General features: G+C 43.3%; 1 protein-coding gene across 1 annotated transcript; it reads left to right on the top strand.

The window, feature by feature from the left end:
* Positions 1-1,756: 1,756 nt before the first annotated feature.
* Positions 1,757-18,315, top strand: LOC133361336 (zinc finger protein 721-like; the record flags this gene model as incomplete). The annotated part of the gene is made up of 4 exons (XM_061580267.1): positions 1,757-2,407; positions 7,417-8,100; positions 12,874-13,218; positions 17,983-18,315. Coding segments are annotated over 4 exons (2,013 nt in total), but the record flags the coding sequence as incomplete, so codon positions are not given.
* Positions 18,316-18,569: the final 254 nt, after the last annotated feature.

Below are 18,569 nucleotides of genomic sequence, written 5' to 3'. Positions count from 1 at the left end.
GTGCCTTGTTCGTCTCGATCAACCAAAATTAGTAGAATGTCGGTCATAAAGGAGTGCGAGTTCTTTCATGAATAGTATTCGCTGAGCCCCTAGATACTAACCTACACACAGTTATTGTTAAACAAAGTAACGTTTAGTCACTTAATTCTCAGCTCAGACATTATCATCGCATTCATTTCCAAAGATGTGTGGGGTCCCGCGAGAGCGGGGCCTGGCTACAAATAGCCGAGCAGCAGAAACAGCAGAATCAGAAGTAGTTGCGTAGCCCTCAAAATGTGTTGTTTCTGCTGTTATTGTTGCTGCTGTAGTTACTTCTGTTGCTGTTATGTATTGGGTGGTGGCTCATTTACTCATCACCACCCATAATCATCAGCATCAATACCCATTATCATCACCAATCATCATTATCACTATCAACTCACCATCACCAACCATCGTCACCACCACCACCCAACCATCACAACCAACATTCATCATAACCACCACCAATCATCCATCATCATCAACACCCATAATCACAACAACCCATCATCATCACCACCCATAACCATCACCACCCATCGATGACACTAACCTACCTAATGTTATGGTTAAACAAAGTAATCTTGAGTGACCTAATTCTCAGCTCAGACATGATCATCGCAATCATTTCCAAAGACGTGTGGGGTCCTGCGAGAGCAGGTCCCGACTACAAACACCTGGGCAGCAGAATCGGAAGTAGCTGCGTTGCCCTCGAAATGTGATGTTGCTGCTGTTGTTGTCGCTGCTGCTGTTGTTGCTGCTGTAGTTGTTTCTGTTGCTGCAATAAACGCAGGGAGGTGGTGTTCCGTGATGGGATGACGACTTTGATTAAAACCTCTGATCAAACTCACCCGATTGACGCCCTTGATCGTCGCATTTTATCAACTCTGATATTGTAGACTCTCACATGTTAAGCTCTATCATAGTGAAACATAATATTATAACCTATGAACTACAACCTATCCATTGTAACGCTGTAAAAGAATATTACCTATTGGGTTTCACTCCCTCGTCGAGAAGGCCGCTCTCTTCCTTTTCTAAAGTTACATGCTAATTTCTCTGGATTCACTTTAAATCGAGGACAAAGTTTTTCCATTAATTCAAAATAAGCGCACAATTACACACTGAGATGCACTTACATATTCATGCATGAAGTACAATGGACACATTACTCTTCGGTATGTTAATAGACATGCGGATTGTACCTTCCAAAATTAACAATCGAATGCAAATATCCTGAAAGACAAAGGATTGGATCCTAGGGGGGGAGTTATAAGGCGGCTCAGAAGCAGAGCTCAATGCCATTTCGAGAGGGAACTTGATGAGGTTGGACGCTCGACTCGTCGCTCTGCTGATCGCCCTTCAACCGCGAGACAACGCAGCCTGGCGAGCACAATTGCTGTGTCGACATTTAGGCGACTTTGCGTCGGGAGAGTTCGTGGCGACATCTTCAGACGGGTTCCAGACATCGATATACCGTGAATCTCCAAGTAAGTGTCTATTTTCGCGGATAAACTCTTAAACGTGTTCGTCGTTAAATTAGCGGGATTTTTTTGCGTCTCGGTTAGACGCGAGTGTCGTTCTTGTTTTAGCAGTTAACAAAATCCAAAACTCGACGCTAAACATCCTTGCGGCCGATAGCGTACTTTTGACTCGATAACACCGCTGCTGTTACTAAGCTCACATGGAGCAGAGACGCTCTCCACAGCCCCACGCACACGGAGACAAGAAGCCATTCAATTGCTCTGTGTGTGGGAAGGCATTTGCACAATCGTCAACTCTTCAAACTCATCAGAGAACGCACACGGGCGAGAAGCCATTCCTGTGTCCTGTGTGTGGGAAGGCATTTGCACGGTCATCAACTCTTCAAACTCATCAGAGAATGCACACGGGCGAGAAGCCATTCCTGTGCCCTGTGTGTGGGAAGGCATTTGCAGACTCATCAACTCTTCATAGTCATCAGAGAACACACACGGGCGAGAAGCCATTCCTGTGCCCTGTGTGTGGGAAGGCATTTGCAGACTCATCAACTCTTAATAGTCATCAGAGAACACACACGGGCGAGAAGCCATTCCTGTGCCCTGTGTGTGGGAAGACATTTGCAAAGTCATCAAATCTTCATAGTCATCAGAGAACACACACGGGCGAGAAGCCATTCCTGTGCCCTGTGTGTGGGAAGGCATTTGCAGACTCATCAACTCTTCATAGTCATCAGAGAACACACACGGGCGAGAAGCCATTCCTGTGCCCGGTGTGTGGGAAGACATTTTCCAAGTCATCAAATCTTCATAGTCATCAGAGAACACACACGGGCGAGAAGCCATTCCTGTGCCCTGTGTGTGGGAAGACATTTGCAGACTCATCAACCAGGAACAGGCATCAGAAGGTCCACAATGATAGGAAACTGAAATCAAAAGCTGAAATTCAAGGTGCTGCAATGAGTTCTAAAGAAGTTTCCACCTTCGATCCCATGCAGTTGGATCCCGAGAGATGGCTGGATGTAATGGAGTGGCTCGAGAGTCAACCAGAGAGCTCGGAGTGACTGAAAAAAATTACGTCATGTGGTTATACCTTTTAATCCGTATCGAGTACTTTTGTGTGTAATTTTGACGATTTTTGTTTTACAGTTTTTGTGAGTTTAATGACGTGCCCAGTGGTGGTTTGTAATGTTATCGGATTACTTGCCGAAGTGGTGTGATGAGTACTGGTTGTGAGAGGGTTCATTTGTAGTCGTTAAGTGTTCCTGTTGAGCTAAAGTTGGAAAGCCTCTGTAATTAGATCTTTTCTCAACATTTTAAAAGGATTTTTTTCAAGTATATGGCTTTTTTTGGTTGGTATTCATCGACTCTCATAACCGATTCCAGGATGTACATTGATGACACGTTCGTTGGATATATGGCCTTGACTTCAACATAGACGCACAGTGAACAAATGTGGTGAACTAATAAGGAAATCATGGGGAATGATACTTTAACGCTTTGGTATTCCTGGAACGGAAACGGTTTGCATTGTACTGGAAATGTGTGAACATAGGACATAATAAATATTCCCTTCGAGTTTTGACGTAAAAATGATTGCAGATGAATAAAAACGTATTTTTAACAAATGTTTGTCCGTTCTTTATTTTATAATGTTCCTAGCAAAAACATGTTAAGATAATTTCAGGTGGAGGATCTCCGTCACACAAGTGTGCCCTTAACCGGCAGCATCTTAGCTGTCTACCCTATTAACACGTGTTCCTTGAGGGGAAAGGCCCCCGTAGTTAATCGTTCATCAACGTACCAGTCCCAAATCCCGAAGTATGTCGGGGATAAACTGTACTCTATAACATGTAAACTGTTATACTATACACGATAACACTAAACATTAAACAATTATAAACTAGTGTTTTAAATTATAACCATATAAACGTAGGTAAGGTATTATAATATCATCAGAAGCATTATAATCACTTGGTTCATCAAGGACTGAATGCTGGGGTACCCCCCCCCTGGTGAGACACTGCTTAACCAATACATACTTCACCTGGAATGGAACCTTCTACAAGCAAATTGAGGGCACCCCAATGGGCTCCCCCCTATCTCCGGTTGTAGCCAACATCTTCATGGAGAAATTTGAGACGGACGCCATCCAGACTGCCACTCTACGCCCGACCTTATGGAAGAGGTACGTAGACGACACTTTTGTCATCTGGCCACATGGCCGGCCTGCTCTAGACCAATTTCTCGACCACATCAATTCCATACACCCAGCCATCAGATTCACCATGGAAGTCGAAAATGATGGCAAGCTACCCTTTTTGGATGTCCTAATCAAAAGGAGACCTGATGGTTCAATGAACCACTCTGTCTACAGGAAAGCCACCCACACGGATGCTTATCTAAAACCGGATTCCCACCACCATCCATCCCAGAAGAATTCCCTCATCAAGACTCTATATCATAGAGCCCAATGCATCTCCGACCATGAACACATTTCCAGTGAACTCAAACACGTACGCCAAGCTCTTAAGGCTAATGGTTACTCCGACTACACAATCCGCAAAGCCATCACTCCAACCATCAAGAAGGATCCTGTTGAGGAGCCTTTCAAGACCATCACCTTACCCTACATTGCTGGGGTCACAAAAAAGATCTCCAAAATCCTGATTAAACACAAGATCCAGGTCCGATTCAACACAGTACATAAAATCCGTGATCTGGTCCCGTCTGTAAAAGATGTGGTTCCAGACATACAGTACCCTGGCGTCTACAAACTAAGTTGCCTCTGTGGTAGCAGTTACATTGGAGAAACCAAACGACATGTCTCGGACCGCATCCGTGAACATAAGGCAGACCTGAAACACGGTAGGACAAACACCTCAGCCGTGGCAGATCACTGTTACAATTCAGTGGGCTCACATGACATTGACTTCTCCAAGACAGAGGTTCTCTGCAAGCCATCTGGCTATCATGAGAGATTCGTTCATGAGGCGATCCACATATACAAACACAGAGACAATTTCAACCGAGAAGATGGATTCTGGCTTAGCAATCATTGGAAGGACGTAATAAACCATTTCGGATCTTAACTGATTGTGTTCACGTTAACGGTGACTTTCAGACCGCGTTCCACTCACTGGCATGGTGCAGTGTGCAGAGTAATGTATGGTGTCGTAATTGTACAGTAAACATATAGCAGTATGATACACATTAGGGTGGGTAGAATAATACATAGTGTTATATTAAAATGGATAAGGCAGCAACTGCAGCAGCAGCAGCAAGTGCAGCAGCAGCAGCAAGTGCAGCAGCAGCAGCAGCAAGTGCAGCAGCAGCAACTGCAGCAGCAGCAGCAGCAGAAACTGCAGCAGCAGCAACTACTGCAGCAGCAGTAACTACAGCTCCCTTTGATGCTGTTAATCCTGCATAATGCACATGCATATGCAGTACTAATTACATTCCTGCATTTCCCATAAATATGCTAAATTCCTGTTGATATGCAAATTCCTTTGTCAATGCGCCCAGCTTATATATATGCTCTAAGCCCGTGTGCTGTTTCATTCAGACTCTGTCGCCTCGACGGACCTGGTTTTCACCTGAGGACGGCTGCTTGCGTTGTGGCCGAAACGTCGTGAGAATTGTTTTATTATGTTTTATTTTTATTATTTTATTACTTCCCTTCTACGTGACTTTACCGAAAGAACCAAGAAGACATTATAATCACAGTGTGGTTGTATAATAATCGCACTCTGCTCATGTAACACTCAAGTGACAGAACTCAACAAAAAAACGCCGCAATAAAAATAACAACATCTATGGACAAATCCTAAAAACAGACAACACACGCACGTTAGTAGCTGTTAGCAGAAGACAACACCGAGCACCTTCAACTATACACATCATACAGCCAACTCGTAAATGGGGCGGTATATGACAGCCTTCGCTGCTGTCGACGGAGCCAAGCAGCGAATGTTTAACTCCATTGTTTCAGAATCCGTGTCATCACCCGGCCACAGCGCCTTAGCCAAACTACATCTCCACAACAAGGCAGCCTTCCCTATGCTGTGTATTTTAGCAGTATATTTACTGACGCACTTGAAGATAACAATTAGTCTAGAAATGGCAGCCGACTTGTTCTACCAACATGATTTCAATTTATATCCGAAAGAAGTATGAGTTCATTCATGAGTAGTATTCACTAAGCCCCGATAGCACTAACCTACACACAGTTATGATTAAACAAAGTAAAAATTAGTCGCTCATCCCAGCTCAGACATGATCATAGCAATTATTTCCAAATCCTTGTCGGGTCCCACGAGAACAGGGGGCCTCGCTCGCGTGGCGACAGCGATCGCCTCACTCCTCCGCCGCGTGCTGCTTTGTGGTGGCAGGTCCACCGCCCAGTAGGGGTGGTGGCGGTGGTCGTGCATCGGTGCCAACCGTGACCGCTATCACCACACTACCCACTCACCCCGTGATACTCGCTACACACACCACACGGGTCCCCAGAGAGACGGTGCAACTGGGACCACAGCTGGGGAATGAAGCTGAGCAGCAGATGCCAGGACTACAGCGGAGAATGACTGCTGCCGGCGCAGCCAATGACATCGCCTGTTGCAATCCTTGCTCTGTGTGCGCGCGAGTCAGTGGGGAGGGGGGTGTGGACGTCATCGCTCACCCCCCATGCACAAATCATTTTCTTTTTAACTCCTCTATACCCGGTCGATATCCCTGTACCGGTATTAGTATTATTCCTACCAGCCCACCCCGCAGGGTCCTGTTTTCAAATACGTATTTAAAAATATGTTTTCAATTTTTTAAAAATTTAGAATGTCGTTGTCCATGTGGGGAGCGCAGTGGATCGTTTCGTCTAAGCTGCTTTTCGGAATCCGCGTGATAACCCAGTCACATCGCCTAACTCCAGTGACAGCACCTTACCCAAACTACATCTCCCCAACAAGGCAGCCTTCCCGCTGCTGTGTATTGTGTTTATGGGATAACAGAGGTGTGTATTTTCCCATGCGCCTTGCCCAAAACGACTGATTGTCCGCTTAACAGCCTAGCCTGTAAACCACCATTGGTGATAGTATTGTGTGAGAGCAGCTATTAAAGTCGAGTGTGGTCACTACGCGTCTGTACGTGCTCCCTCCCGAAGCTTGGCGGTTTTTGGCAACGCCACGGGGCTGCATTCACTTTAAATTGAGGACAACGGAGGGCATGGCGAACGTGTTTATCCATTTATTCAAAATAAGCGCACAATTACACACTGAGATGCACTTACATATTCATGCATGAAGCACAATGGGCACATTACCCTTCGGTATGTTAATAGACATGCGGATTGTGCCTTCCAAAATTAACAATCGAATGCAAATATCCTGAAAGACAAAGGATTGGATCCTAGGGGGGGAATTATAAGGCGGCTCAGAAGCAGAGCTCAATGCCATTTCGAGAGGAAACTTGATGAGGTTGGACGCTCGACTCGTCGCTCTGCTGATCGCCCTTCAACCGCGAGACAACGCAGCCTGGCGAGCACAATTGCTGTGTCGACATTTAGGCGACTTTGTGTCGGGAGAGTTCGTGGCGACATCTTCAGACGGGTTACAGACATCGATATACCGTGAATCTCCAAGTAAGTGTCTATTTTCGCGGAACGTGTTCTTCGTCAAATTAGCGGGATTTTTTTGCGTCTCGGTAAGACGCGAGTGTCGTTCTTGTTTTAGCAGTTAACAAAATCTAAAACTCAACGCTAAACATCCTTGCGGCTGATAGCGTACTTTTGACTCGATAACAGCGCTGCTGTTACTACGCTCACATGGAGCAGAGACGCTCTCCACAGCCCCACGCACACGGAGACAAGAAGCCATTGAATTGCTCTGTGTGTGGGAAGTCCTTTTCATGGTCATCAAGTCTTAAGAGACACCAGAGAACGCACACGGGTGAGAAGCCATTCCTGTGCTCTGTGTGTGGGAAAACATTTGCACACTCATCACATCTTCAAACTCATCAGAGAACACACACGGGCGAGAAGCCATTCCTGTGCCCTGTGTGTGGGAAGCCATTTGCAGACTCATCAACTCTTCAAACTCATCAGAGAACACACGCAGGCGAGAAACCATTCCTGTGCCCTGTGTGTGGGAAGACATTTGCACAGGCATCAAATCTTCAAACTCACCAGAGAACACACACGGGCGAGAAGCCATTCCTGTGCCCTGTGTGTGGGAAGACATTTGCAGACTCATCAACTCTTCAAACTCATCAGAGAACACACACAGGCGAGAAGCCATTCCTGTGCCCTGTGTGTGGGAAGGCATTTGCACAATCGTCAACTCTTCAAACTCATCAGAGAACGCACACGGGCGAGAAGCCATTCCTGTGCCCTGTGTGTGGGAAGACATTTGCGAAGTCATCACACCTTCAGAGTCATCAGAGAACACACACGGGTGAGAAGCCATTCCTGTGCCCTGTGTGTGGGAAGGCATTTGCACAGTCGTCAACTCTTCAAGACCATCAGAGAACACACACGGGCGATAAGCCATTCCTGTGCCCTGCGTGTGGGAAGGCATTTTCACAGTCGTCAACTCTTAACAGGCATCAGAAGGTCCACAATGATAGGAAACTGAAATCAAAAGCTGAAATTCAAGGTGCTGCAATGAGTCCTCAAGAAGTTTCCACCTTCGATCCCATGCAGTTGGATCCCGAGAGATGGCTGGATGTAATGGAGTGGCTCGAGAGTCAACCAGAGAGCTCGGCGTGACTGAAAAAATATTACGTCATGTGGTTATACCTATTAAGCCGTATCGAGTACTTTTGTGTGTAATTTTGACCATTTTAGTTTTATAGTTTTTTTTTTAGTTTAATGACGTGCACAGTGGTGGTTTGTAATGTTATCGGGTTACTTGCCGAAGTGGTGTGATGAGCACTGGTTGTGAGAGGGTTCAATTGTAGTCGTTAAGTGTCCCTGTTGAGCTAAAGTTGGAATGCGTCTGTAGGTACATCTTTACTCAACATTTTAAACTATTTTTTTTCAAGTATATAGCGGTTTTCGATTGGTATTAATCGACTTTAGATAGCTGATTTCAGGATGTACATTGATGACGCGATCGTTGGATATATGGCCTTGACTTCAACATGGACGCACAGTGAACAAATGTGGTGAATTAATAAGGAAATCAATGATACTTTAACGTTTTGGTATTCCTGGAACGGAAATGGTTTGCATGGTACTGGAAATGTGTGAACATAGGACGTAATAAATATTCCCTTCGAGTTTTGATGTAAAATTATTGCAGATGAATAAAAACGTATTTTTAACAAATGTTTGTCCATTCTTGATTTTATCATGTTCCTAGCAAAAACATGTTAAGATAATTTCAGGTGTAGGATCTCCGTCACACAAGTGTGCCCTTAACCGGCAGCATCTTGGCTGTCTACCCGATTAACACGTGTTCCTTGAGGGGAAAGGTCCCCGTAGTTAATCCTTCATCAACGTACCAGTCCCTAATCCCTAAGTATGTCGGGGATAAACTGTACTCTATAACATGTAAACTGTAATACTATAAACTATAACACTAAACATTGAACGATTATTAACTAGTGTTTTAATTTATAACCATATAAACAGAGGTAAGGTATTATAATATCATTAGAAGCATTAGAATCACAGTGTGATCGTATAAGAATCACGCACAAACCCATTCTTAACTGATGAGATTATGAATCGTTACAATTATTATAACAATCGCAATTTGTGACAAAGCGAAATTCCCACAGGCAAAACACCACGCTCACGTGACGAATTCTTAAACAAACTGCAACACTCAAGTGACAGAACTCAACAAAAAAACGCCGCAATAAAAAGAACTACATCAATGGGCAAATCATAAAAACAGACAACACACGCACGTTAGTAGCTGTTAGAAGAAGACAACACTTAACACCTTCAACTATACACATTGTACAGCCAACTCGTAAATGGGGCGGTATATGACAGCCTTCGCTGCTGTCGACGGGGCCAAGCAGCGAGTGTTTAACTCCATTGTTTCAGAATCCGTGTCATCACCCGGCCACAGCGACTTAGCCAAACTACATCTCCCGAACAAGGCTGCCTTCCCTATGCTGTGTATTTCAGCAGTATATTTACGGGCGCACTTGAAGATAACAATTCGTCTCGAAAAGGAAAGCGAATTGTTCTACCAAAACGATTTCAAATTTCTATCCGAAAGAAGAATGAGTTCATTCATGAGTAGTAGTCACTAAGCACCGATGGCACTAACCTACGCACAGTTATGATTAAACAAAGTAAACATTAGTCGCTCATCTCAGCTCAGACATGATCATAGCAATTATTTCCAAATCCGTGTCGGGTCCCACGAGAACAGGGCACGGCCACAAACTCTCAGATTGAAGAAGTCGCTGCTTTGCCATCGAATGGTTTCGTAGCTGCTGTAGTTGCTTCTGTTACTGTTATATCGGCAGCATGTTGGTGTCCCGTTATGGGATAACGTCTTTGATCAAAAACTATGATCGAACCTACCAGACCAACGCCATCGATCGACGTCTTGGATATACTCTCACATTGTAAACTCTGACATTGTAAATTCTCACACTGTGAACTTTAACATTATGAACTTCAACAATGGTAATTTAAAAACATTCACATATACATTTGAAGAATCTACAAATTACTGTAAACTAGTATGTGAACTCTAACAATATAACCTATGAGCTATACATTATAACGCTATACAATAACATTATTAACTAGTGCTATAGATTAGAACAACCTACCTTGAAGTGTGATATTCGAAATCGCATTCGAATTATTCGAATCACTCCGTGGTCCTCTTCGAATCACACTACGGTCGTAAGTATGTAACATGTATGTATGTAACATATCTGTTTGTAGTAAGTATATGTGCATGTAACATGTATGTATGTAACATATCTGTTTGTAGTAAGTATATGTGCATGTAACATGTATGTATGTAACATGCATGTATGTATGTAACATGTATGTATGTAACATGTATGTATGTAATATAGACGTGCGAACCAAGGGTGGAAAATGTAAAACGGAAGGTGCAGGATCAGGATGGGATTAAAATTATTTGAATAACACTTTGGTGGTATTAGGATCAAGCTGTCCACTATTGGATGAATGTTCCATCTCAATGGCATCACATAGCAATATTCAGTATGTATATATAAAATAATCGTACAAACTCAACATAAGCCCGTGCAATAATGAATCGTTAAAATTGTAATTACTCCAAACTCTTTTATTTAGCCTTTAACGCGGTTTCAGACCCCAGGCGTCACGATATAGCAACGACGACGAGACAGCAACCAGCCAACACAGCCCCAAACATCGTTACTCCCCGTCTCTCATTCTCGGCGTGAACCTCCGCCCACACATGGTCTCGCCTTCCCTTCTCGAACTCTCGCTATCTTGTTGTCACCACTTGTCCCTTAGTTGACGCACTGTCTTTACATCACCCACCTCTATGACCTCTACCTGACCCCGCCATGGGCGGAGCAACTTGGGAGATTTTCCCGGTAGCACCTGTAGGCAATACAACCATGCCCTGTCCCCCACTGCCCATGGAAGCACGTGCTCCCGCCGCCCCGAGTTCTTTTCATTAGCGTATTGCGCTCTGGTGGGGAAAGGTCCTCGTTATGAATCGTTTTGCAACGTTCAGGTCCAGAATACCGAAGTATACCGGGAATCACCTGCACCTAAAAAATATGTAAACTGGTAACACTATAAACAATAACACTCAACATTAAACGACAAAAAATTATCAACTGGTTTTATAATTTATAGCACCATAAACGGAGGTATGGTATTTAAATCTCATTAGAAGTATTAAAATCGCACTCTACACATATGTATGTAAATTATCTGTTCAATCGAACCGGGGGTAGGATATGTTAACTGTGAGGGTACAGGGCAAGAATCGCAATCACATTTTAGAATAATAATATGGTAGTATTAGCATTTTAATGGGCTATAATGTATGTTAAGTGCAAATGCAAATCGTTAGTCGTAAATGCGAGGGAGGGGTTAAGAGGTGCACGTTTAATCCAGTGTTAACATTTATTTTAGCATCATATTTAAGGACACTGTTGTTGATAAGAATTCGTCTACTCGATCAACCAAAATTAGTACAATGTCGGTCATACAGGAGTGTGATTTCATTCATGAGTAGTATTCACAGAGTCCCGATGACACTAACCTACCTAAAGTTATGGTTAAACAACGTAATCTTGAGTGACTTAATTCTCAGCTCAGACATGATCATCGCAATCATTTCCAAAGACGTGTGGGGTCCTGCGAGAGCAGGTCCCGACTACAAACAGCTGGGCAGCAGAATCGTAAGTAGCTGCGTCGCCCTCGAAATGTGATGTTGCTGCTGTTGTTGTCGCTACTGTTGTTGCTGCTGTAGTTGCTTCTGTTCCTGTGATATACGCAGGGAGGTGGTGTTCTGTGATGGGATGACGCTTTTGATTAAAGCCTCTGATCAAACTCACCCGATTGACGCCCTTGATCGTCGCATTTGATCAACTCTGATATTGTATACTCTCACATCTTAAGCTCTATCATAGTGAAACATAATATTATAACCTATGAACTACAACCTATCCATTGTAACGCTATTGGATTTCACTTCCTCGTCGAGAAGGCCGCTCTCTTCCTTTTCTAAAGTTATATGCTAATTTCTCTGCATTCACTTTGAATCGAGGACAATGTTTTTCCATTAATTCAAAATAAGCGCACAATTACACACTGAGATGCACTTACATATTCATGCATGAAGCACAATGGGCACATTACTCTTCGGTATGTTAATAGACATGCAGATTGTACCTTCCAAAATTAGCAATCGAATGCAAATATCCTGAAAGACAAAGGATTGGATCCTAGGGGGGGAGTTATAAGGAAGCTCAGAAGCAGAGCTCAATGCCATTTCGAGAGGGAACTTGATGAGGTTGGACGCTCGACTCGTCGCTCTGCTGATCGCCCTTCAACCGCGAGACAACGCAGCCTGGCGAGCACAATTGCTGTGTCGACAGTTAGGCGACTTTGCGTCGGGAGAGATCGTGGCGACATCTTCAGACGAGTTCTAGACATCCATATACCGTGAATCTCCAAGTAAGTGTCTATTATCGCGGATAAACTCTTAAACGTGTTTTGTCGTCATATTTACGGGATTTTTTTGCGTCTCGGTTAGACGCGAGTGTCGTTCTTGTTTTAGCAGTTAACGAAATCCAAAACTAAACGCTAAACATCCTTTCGGCCGATAGCGTACTTTTGATTCGATAACACCGCTGCTGTTACTACGCTCACATGGAGCAGAGACGCTCTCCACAGCCCCACGCACACGGAGACAAGAAGCCATTCAATTGCTCTGTGTGTGGGAAGGCATTTTCATGGTCATCAAGTCTTAAGAGACACCAGAAAACACACACGGGTGAGAAGCCAATCCTGTGCTCTGTGTGTGGGAAAACATTTGCACACTCATCACATCTTCAGAGTCATCAGAGAACACACACGGGCGAGAAGCCATTCCTGTGCCCTGTGTGTGGGAAGGCATTTGCACAGTCGTCAACTCTTCAAAACCATCAGAGAACACACACGGGCGATAAGCCATTCCTGTGCCCTGCGTGTGGGAAGGCATTTTCACAGTCGTCAACTCTTAACAGGCATCAGAAGGTCCACAATGATAGGAAACTGAAATCAAAAGCTGAAATTCAAGGTGCTGCAATGAGTCCTCAAGAAGTTTCCACCTTCGATCCCATGCAGTTGGATCCCGAGAGATGGCTGGATGTAATGGAGTGGCTCGAGGATCAAACCGAGAGCTCGGCGTGACTGAAAAAATATTACGTCATGTGGTTATACCTATTAAGCCGTATCGAGTACTTTTGTGTGTAATTTTGACCATTTTAGTTTTATAGTTTTTTTGAGAGTTTAATGACGTGCACAGTGGTGGTTTGTAATGTTATCGGGTTACTTGCCGAAGTGGTGTGATGAGCACTGGTTGTGAGAGGGTTCAATTGTAGTCGTTAAGTGTCCCTGTTGAGCTAAAGTTGGAATGCGTCTGTAGGTACATCTTTACTCAACATTTTAAACTATTTTTTTTCAAGTATATAGCGGTTTTCGATTGGTATTAATCGACTTTAGATAGCTGATTTCAGGATGTACATTGATGACGCGATCGTTGGATATATGGCCTTGACTTCAACATGGACGCACAGTGAACAAATGTGGTGAATTAATAAGGAAATCAATGATACTTTAACGTTTTGGTATTCCTGGAACGGAAATGGTTTGCATGGTACTGGAAATGTGTGAACATAGGACGTAATAAATATTCCCTTCGAGTTTTGATGTAAAATTATTGCAAATGAATAAAAACGTATTTTTAACAAATGTTTGTCCATTCTTGATTTTATCATGTTCCTAGCAAAAACATGTTAAGATAATTTCAGGTGTAGGATCTCCGTCACACAAGTGTGCCCTTAACCGGCAGCATCTTGGCTGTCTACCCGATTAACACGTGTTCCTTGAGGGGAAAGGTCCCCGTAGTTAATCCTTCATCAACGTACCAGTCCCTAATCCCTAAGTATGTCGGGGATAAACTGTACTCTATAACATGTAAACTGTAATACTATAAACTATAACACTAAACATTGAACGATTATTAACTAGTGTTTTAATTTATAACCATATAAACAGAGGTAAGGTATTATAATATCATTAGAAGCATTAGAATCACAGTGTGATCGTATAAGAATCACGCACAAACCCATTCTTAACTGATGAGATTATGAATCGTTACAATTATTATAACAATCGCAATTTGTGACAAAGCGAAATTCCCACAAGCAAAACACCACGCTCACGTGACGAATTCTTAAACAAACTGCAACACTCAAGTGACAGAACTCAACAAAAAAACGCCGCAATAAAAAGAACTACATCAATGGGCAAATCATAAAAACAGACAACACACGCACGTTAGTAGCTGTTAGAAGAAGACAACACTTAACACCTTCAACTATACACATTGTACAGCCAACTCGTAAATGGGGCGGTATATGACAGCCTTCGCTGCTGTCGACGGGGCCAAGCAGCGAGTGTTTAACTCCATTGTTTCAGAATCCGTGTCATCACCCGGCCACAGCGACTTAGCCAAACTACATCTCCCGAACAAGGCTGCCTTCCCTATGCTGTGTATTTCAGCAGTATATTTACGGGCGCACTTGAAGATAACAATTCGTCTCGAAAAGGAAAGCGAATTGTTCTACCAAAACGATTTCAAATTTCTATCCGAAAGAAGAATGAGTTCATTCATGAGTAGTATTCACTAAGCACCGATGGCACTAACCTACGCACAGTTATGATTAAACAAAGTAAACATTAGTCGCTCATCTCAGCTCAGACATGATCATAGCAATTATTTCCAAATCCGTGTCGGGTCCCACGAGAACAGGGCACGGCCACAAACTCTCAGATTGAAGAAGTCGCTGCTTTGCCATCGAATGGTTTCGTAGCTGCTGTAGTTGCTTCTGTTACTGTTATATCGGCAGCATGTTGGTGTCCCGTTATGGGATAACGTCTTTGATCAAAAACTATGATCGAACCTACCAGACCAACGCCATCGATCGACGTCTTGGATATACTCTCACATTGTAAACTCTGACATTGTAAATTCTCACACTGTGAACTTTAACATTATGAACTTCAACAATGGTAATTTAAAAACATTCACATATACATTTGAAGAATCTACAAATTACTGTAAACTAGTATGTGAACTCTAACAATATAACCTATGAGCTATACATTATAACGCTATACAATAACATTATTAACTAGTGCTATAGATTAGAACAACCTACCTTGAAGTGTGATATTCGAAATCGCATTCGAATTATTCGAATCACTCCGTGGTCCTCTTCGAATCACACTACGGTCGTAAGTATGTAACATGTATGTATGTAACATATCTGTTTGTAGTAAGTATATGTGCATGTAACATGTATGTATGTAACATGCATGTATGTATGTAACATGGTACATGCATGCATGTAACATGTATGTATGTAACATGTATGTATGTAATATAGACGTGCGAACCAAGGGTGGAATATGTAAAACGGAAGGTGCAGGATCAGGATGGGATTAAAATTATTTGAATAACACTTTGGTGGTATTAGGATCAAGCTGTCCACTATTGGATGAATGTTCCATCTCAATGGCATCACATAGCAATATTCAGTATGTATATATAAAATAATCGTACAAACTCAACATAAGCCCGTGCAATAATGAATCGTTAAAATTGTAATTACTCCAAACTCTTTTATTTAGCCTTTAACGCGGTTTCAGACCCCAGGCGTCACGATATAGCAACGACGACGAGACAGCAACCAGCCAACACAGCCCCAAACATCGTTACTCCCCCTCTCTCATTCTCGGCGTGAACCTCCGCCCACACATGGTCTCGCCTTCCCTTCTCGAACTCTCTCTATCTTGTTGTCACCACTTGTCCCTTAGTTGACGCACTGTCTTTACATCACCCACCTCTATGACCTCTACCTGACCCCGCCATGGGCGGAGCAACTTGGGAGATTTTCCCGGTAGCACCTGTAGGCAATACAACCATGCCCTGTCCCCCACTGCCCATGGAAGCACGTGCTCCCGCCGCCCCGAGTTCTTTTCATTAGCGTATTGCGCTCTGGTGGGGAAAGGTCCTCGTTATGAATCGTTTCGCAACGTTCAGGTCCAGAATACCGAAGTATACCGGGAATCACCTGCACCTAAAAAATATGTAAACTGATAACACTATAAACAATAACACTAAACATTAAACGACAAAAAATTATCAACTGGTTTTATAATTTATAGCACCATAAACGGAGGTATGGTATTTAAATCTCATTAGAAGTATTAAAATCGCACTCTACACATATGTATGTAAATTATCTGTTCAATCGAACCGGGGGTAGGATATGTTAACTGTGAGAGTAGAGGGCAAGAATCGCATTCACATTTTAGAATAATAATATGGTCGTATTAGCATTTTAATGGGCTTTAATGCATGTTACGTGCAAATGCAAATCGTTAGTCGTAAATGCGAGGGAGGGGTTAAGAGGTGCACGTTTAATCCAGTGTTAACATTTATTTTAGCATCATATTTAAGGACACTGTTGTTGATAAGAATTCGTCTACTCGATCAACCAAAATTAGTACAATGTCGGTCATACAGGAGTGTGATTTCATTCATGAGTAGTATTCACAGAGCCCCGATGACACTAACCTACCTAAAGTTATGGTTAAACAACGTAATCTTGAGTGACTTAATTCTCAGCTCAGACATGATCATCGCAATCATTTCCAAAGACGTGTGGGGTCCTGCGAGAGCAGGTCCCGACTACAAACAGCTGGGCAGCAGAATCGTAAGTAGCTGCGTCGCCCTCGAAATGTGATGTTGCTGCTGTTGTTGTCGCTACTGTTGTTGCTGCTGTAGTTGCTTCTGTTCCTGTGATATACGCAGGGAGGTGGTGTTCTGTGATGGGATGACGCTTTTGATTAAAGCCTCTGATCAAACTCACCCGATTGACGCCCTTGATCGTCGCATTTGATCAACTCTGATATTGTATACTCTCACATCTTAAGCTCTATCATAGTGAAACATAATATTATAACCTATGAACTACAACCTATCCATTGTAACGCTATTGGATTTCACTTCCTCGTCGAGAAGGCCGCTCTCTTCCTTTTCTAAAGTTATATGCTAATTTCTCTGCATTCACTTTGAATCGAGGACAATGTTTTTCCATTAATTCAAAATAAGCGCACAATTACACACTGAGATGCACTTACATATTCATGCATGAAGCACAATGGGCACATTACTCTTCGGTATGTTAATAGACATGCGGATTGTACCTTCCAAAATTAGCAATCGAATGCAAATATCCTGAAAGACAAAGGATTGGATCCTAGGGGGGGAGTTATAAGGAAGCTCAGAAGCAGAGCTCAATGCCATTTCGAGAGGGAACTTGATGAGGTTGGACGCTCGACTCGTCGCTCTGCTGATCGCCCTTCAACCGCGAGACAACGCAGCCTGGCGAGCACAATTGCTGTGTCGACAGTTAGGCGACTTTGCGTCGGGAGAGATCGTGGCGACATCTTCAGACGAGTTCTAGACATCCATATACCGTGAATCTCCAAGTAAGTGTCTATTTTCGCGGATAAACTCTTAAACGTGTTTTGTCGTCATATTTACGGGATTTTTTTGCGTCTCGGTTAGACGCGAGTGTCGTTCTTGTTTTAGCAGTTAACGAAATCCAAAACTAAACGCTAAACATCCTTTCGGCCGATAGCGTATTTTTGATTCGATAACACCGCTGCTGTTACTACGCTCACATGGAGCAGAGACGCTCTCCACAGCCCCACGCACACGGAGACAAGAAGCCATTCAATTGCTCTGTGTGTGGGAAGACATTTTCATGGTCATCAAGTCTTAAGAGACACCAGAAAACACACACGGGTGAGAAGCCAATCCTGTGCTCTGTGTGTGGGAAAACATTTGCACACTCATCACATCTTCAGAGTCATCAGAGAACACACACGGGCGAGAAGCCATTCCTGTGCCCTGTGTGTGGGAAGGCATTTGCACAGTCGTCAACTCTTCAAAACCATCAGAGAACACACACGGGCGATAAGCCATTCCTGTGCCCTGCGTGTGGGAAGGCATTTTCACAGTCGTCAACTCTTAACAGGCATCAGAAGGTCCACAATGATAGGAAACTGAAATCAAAAGCTGAAATTCAAGGTGCTGCAATGAGTCCTCAAGAAGTTTCCACCTTCGATCCCATGCAGTTGGATCCCGAGAGATGGCTGGATGTAATGGAGTGGCTCGAGGATCAAACCGAGAGCTCGGGGTGACTGAAAAAAATATTACGTCATGTGGTTATACCTATTAAGCCGTATCGAGTACTTTTGTGTGTAATTTTGACCATTTTAGTTTTACAGTTTTTTTGAGAGTTTAATTACGT

This window comes from Lethenteron reissneri, chromosome 72 (assembly GCF_015708825.2).
Source record: "Lethenteron reissneri isolate LAM-NWPU_2019-01 chromosome 72, ASM1570882v1, whole genome shotgun sequence".
Classification (NCBI taxonomy): Eukaryota; Metazoa; Chordata; class Hyperoartia; order Petromyzontiformes; family Petromyzontidae; genus Lethenteron; species Lethenteron reissneri.
This window is presented reverse-complemented; position numbering and strand designations above follow the sequence as displayed.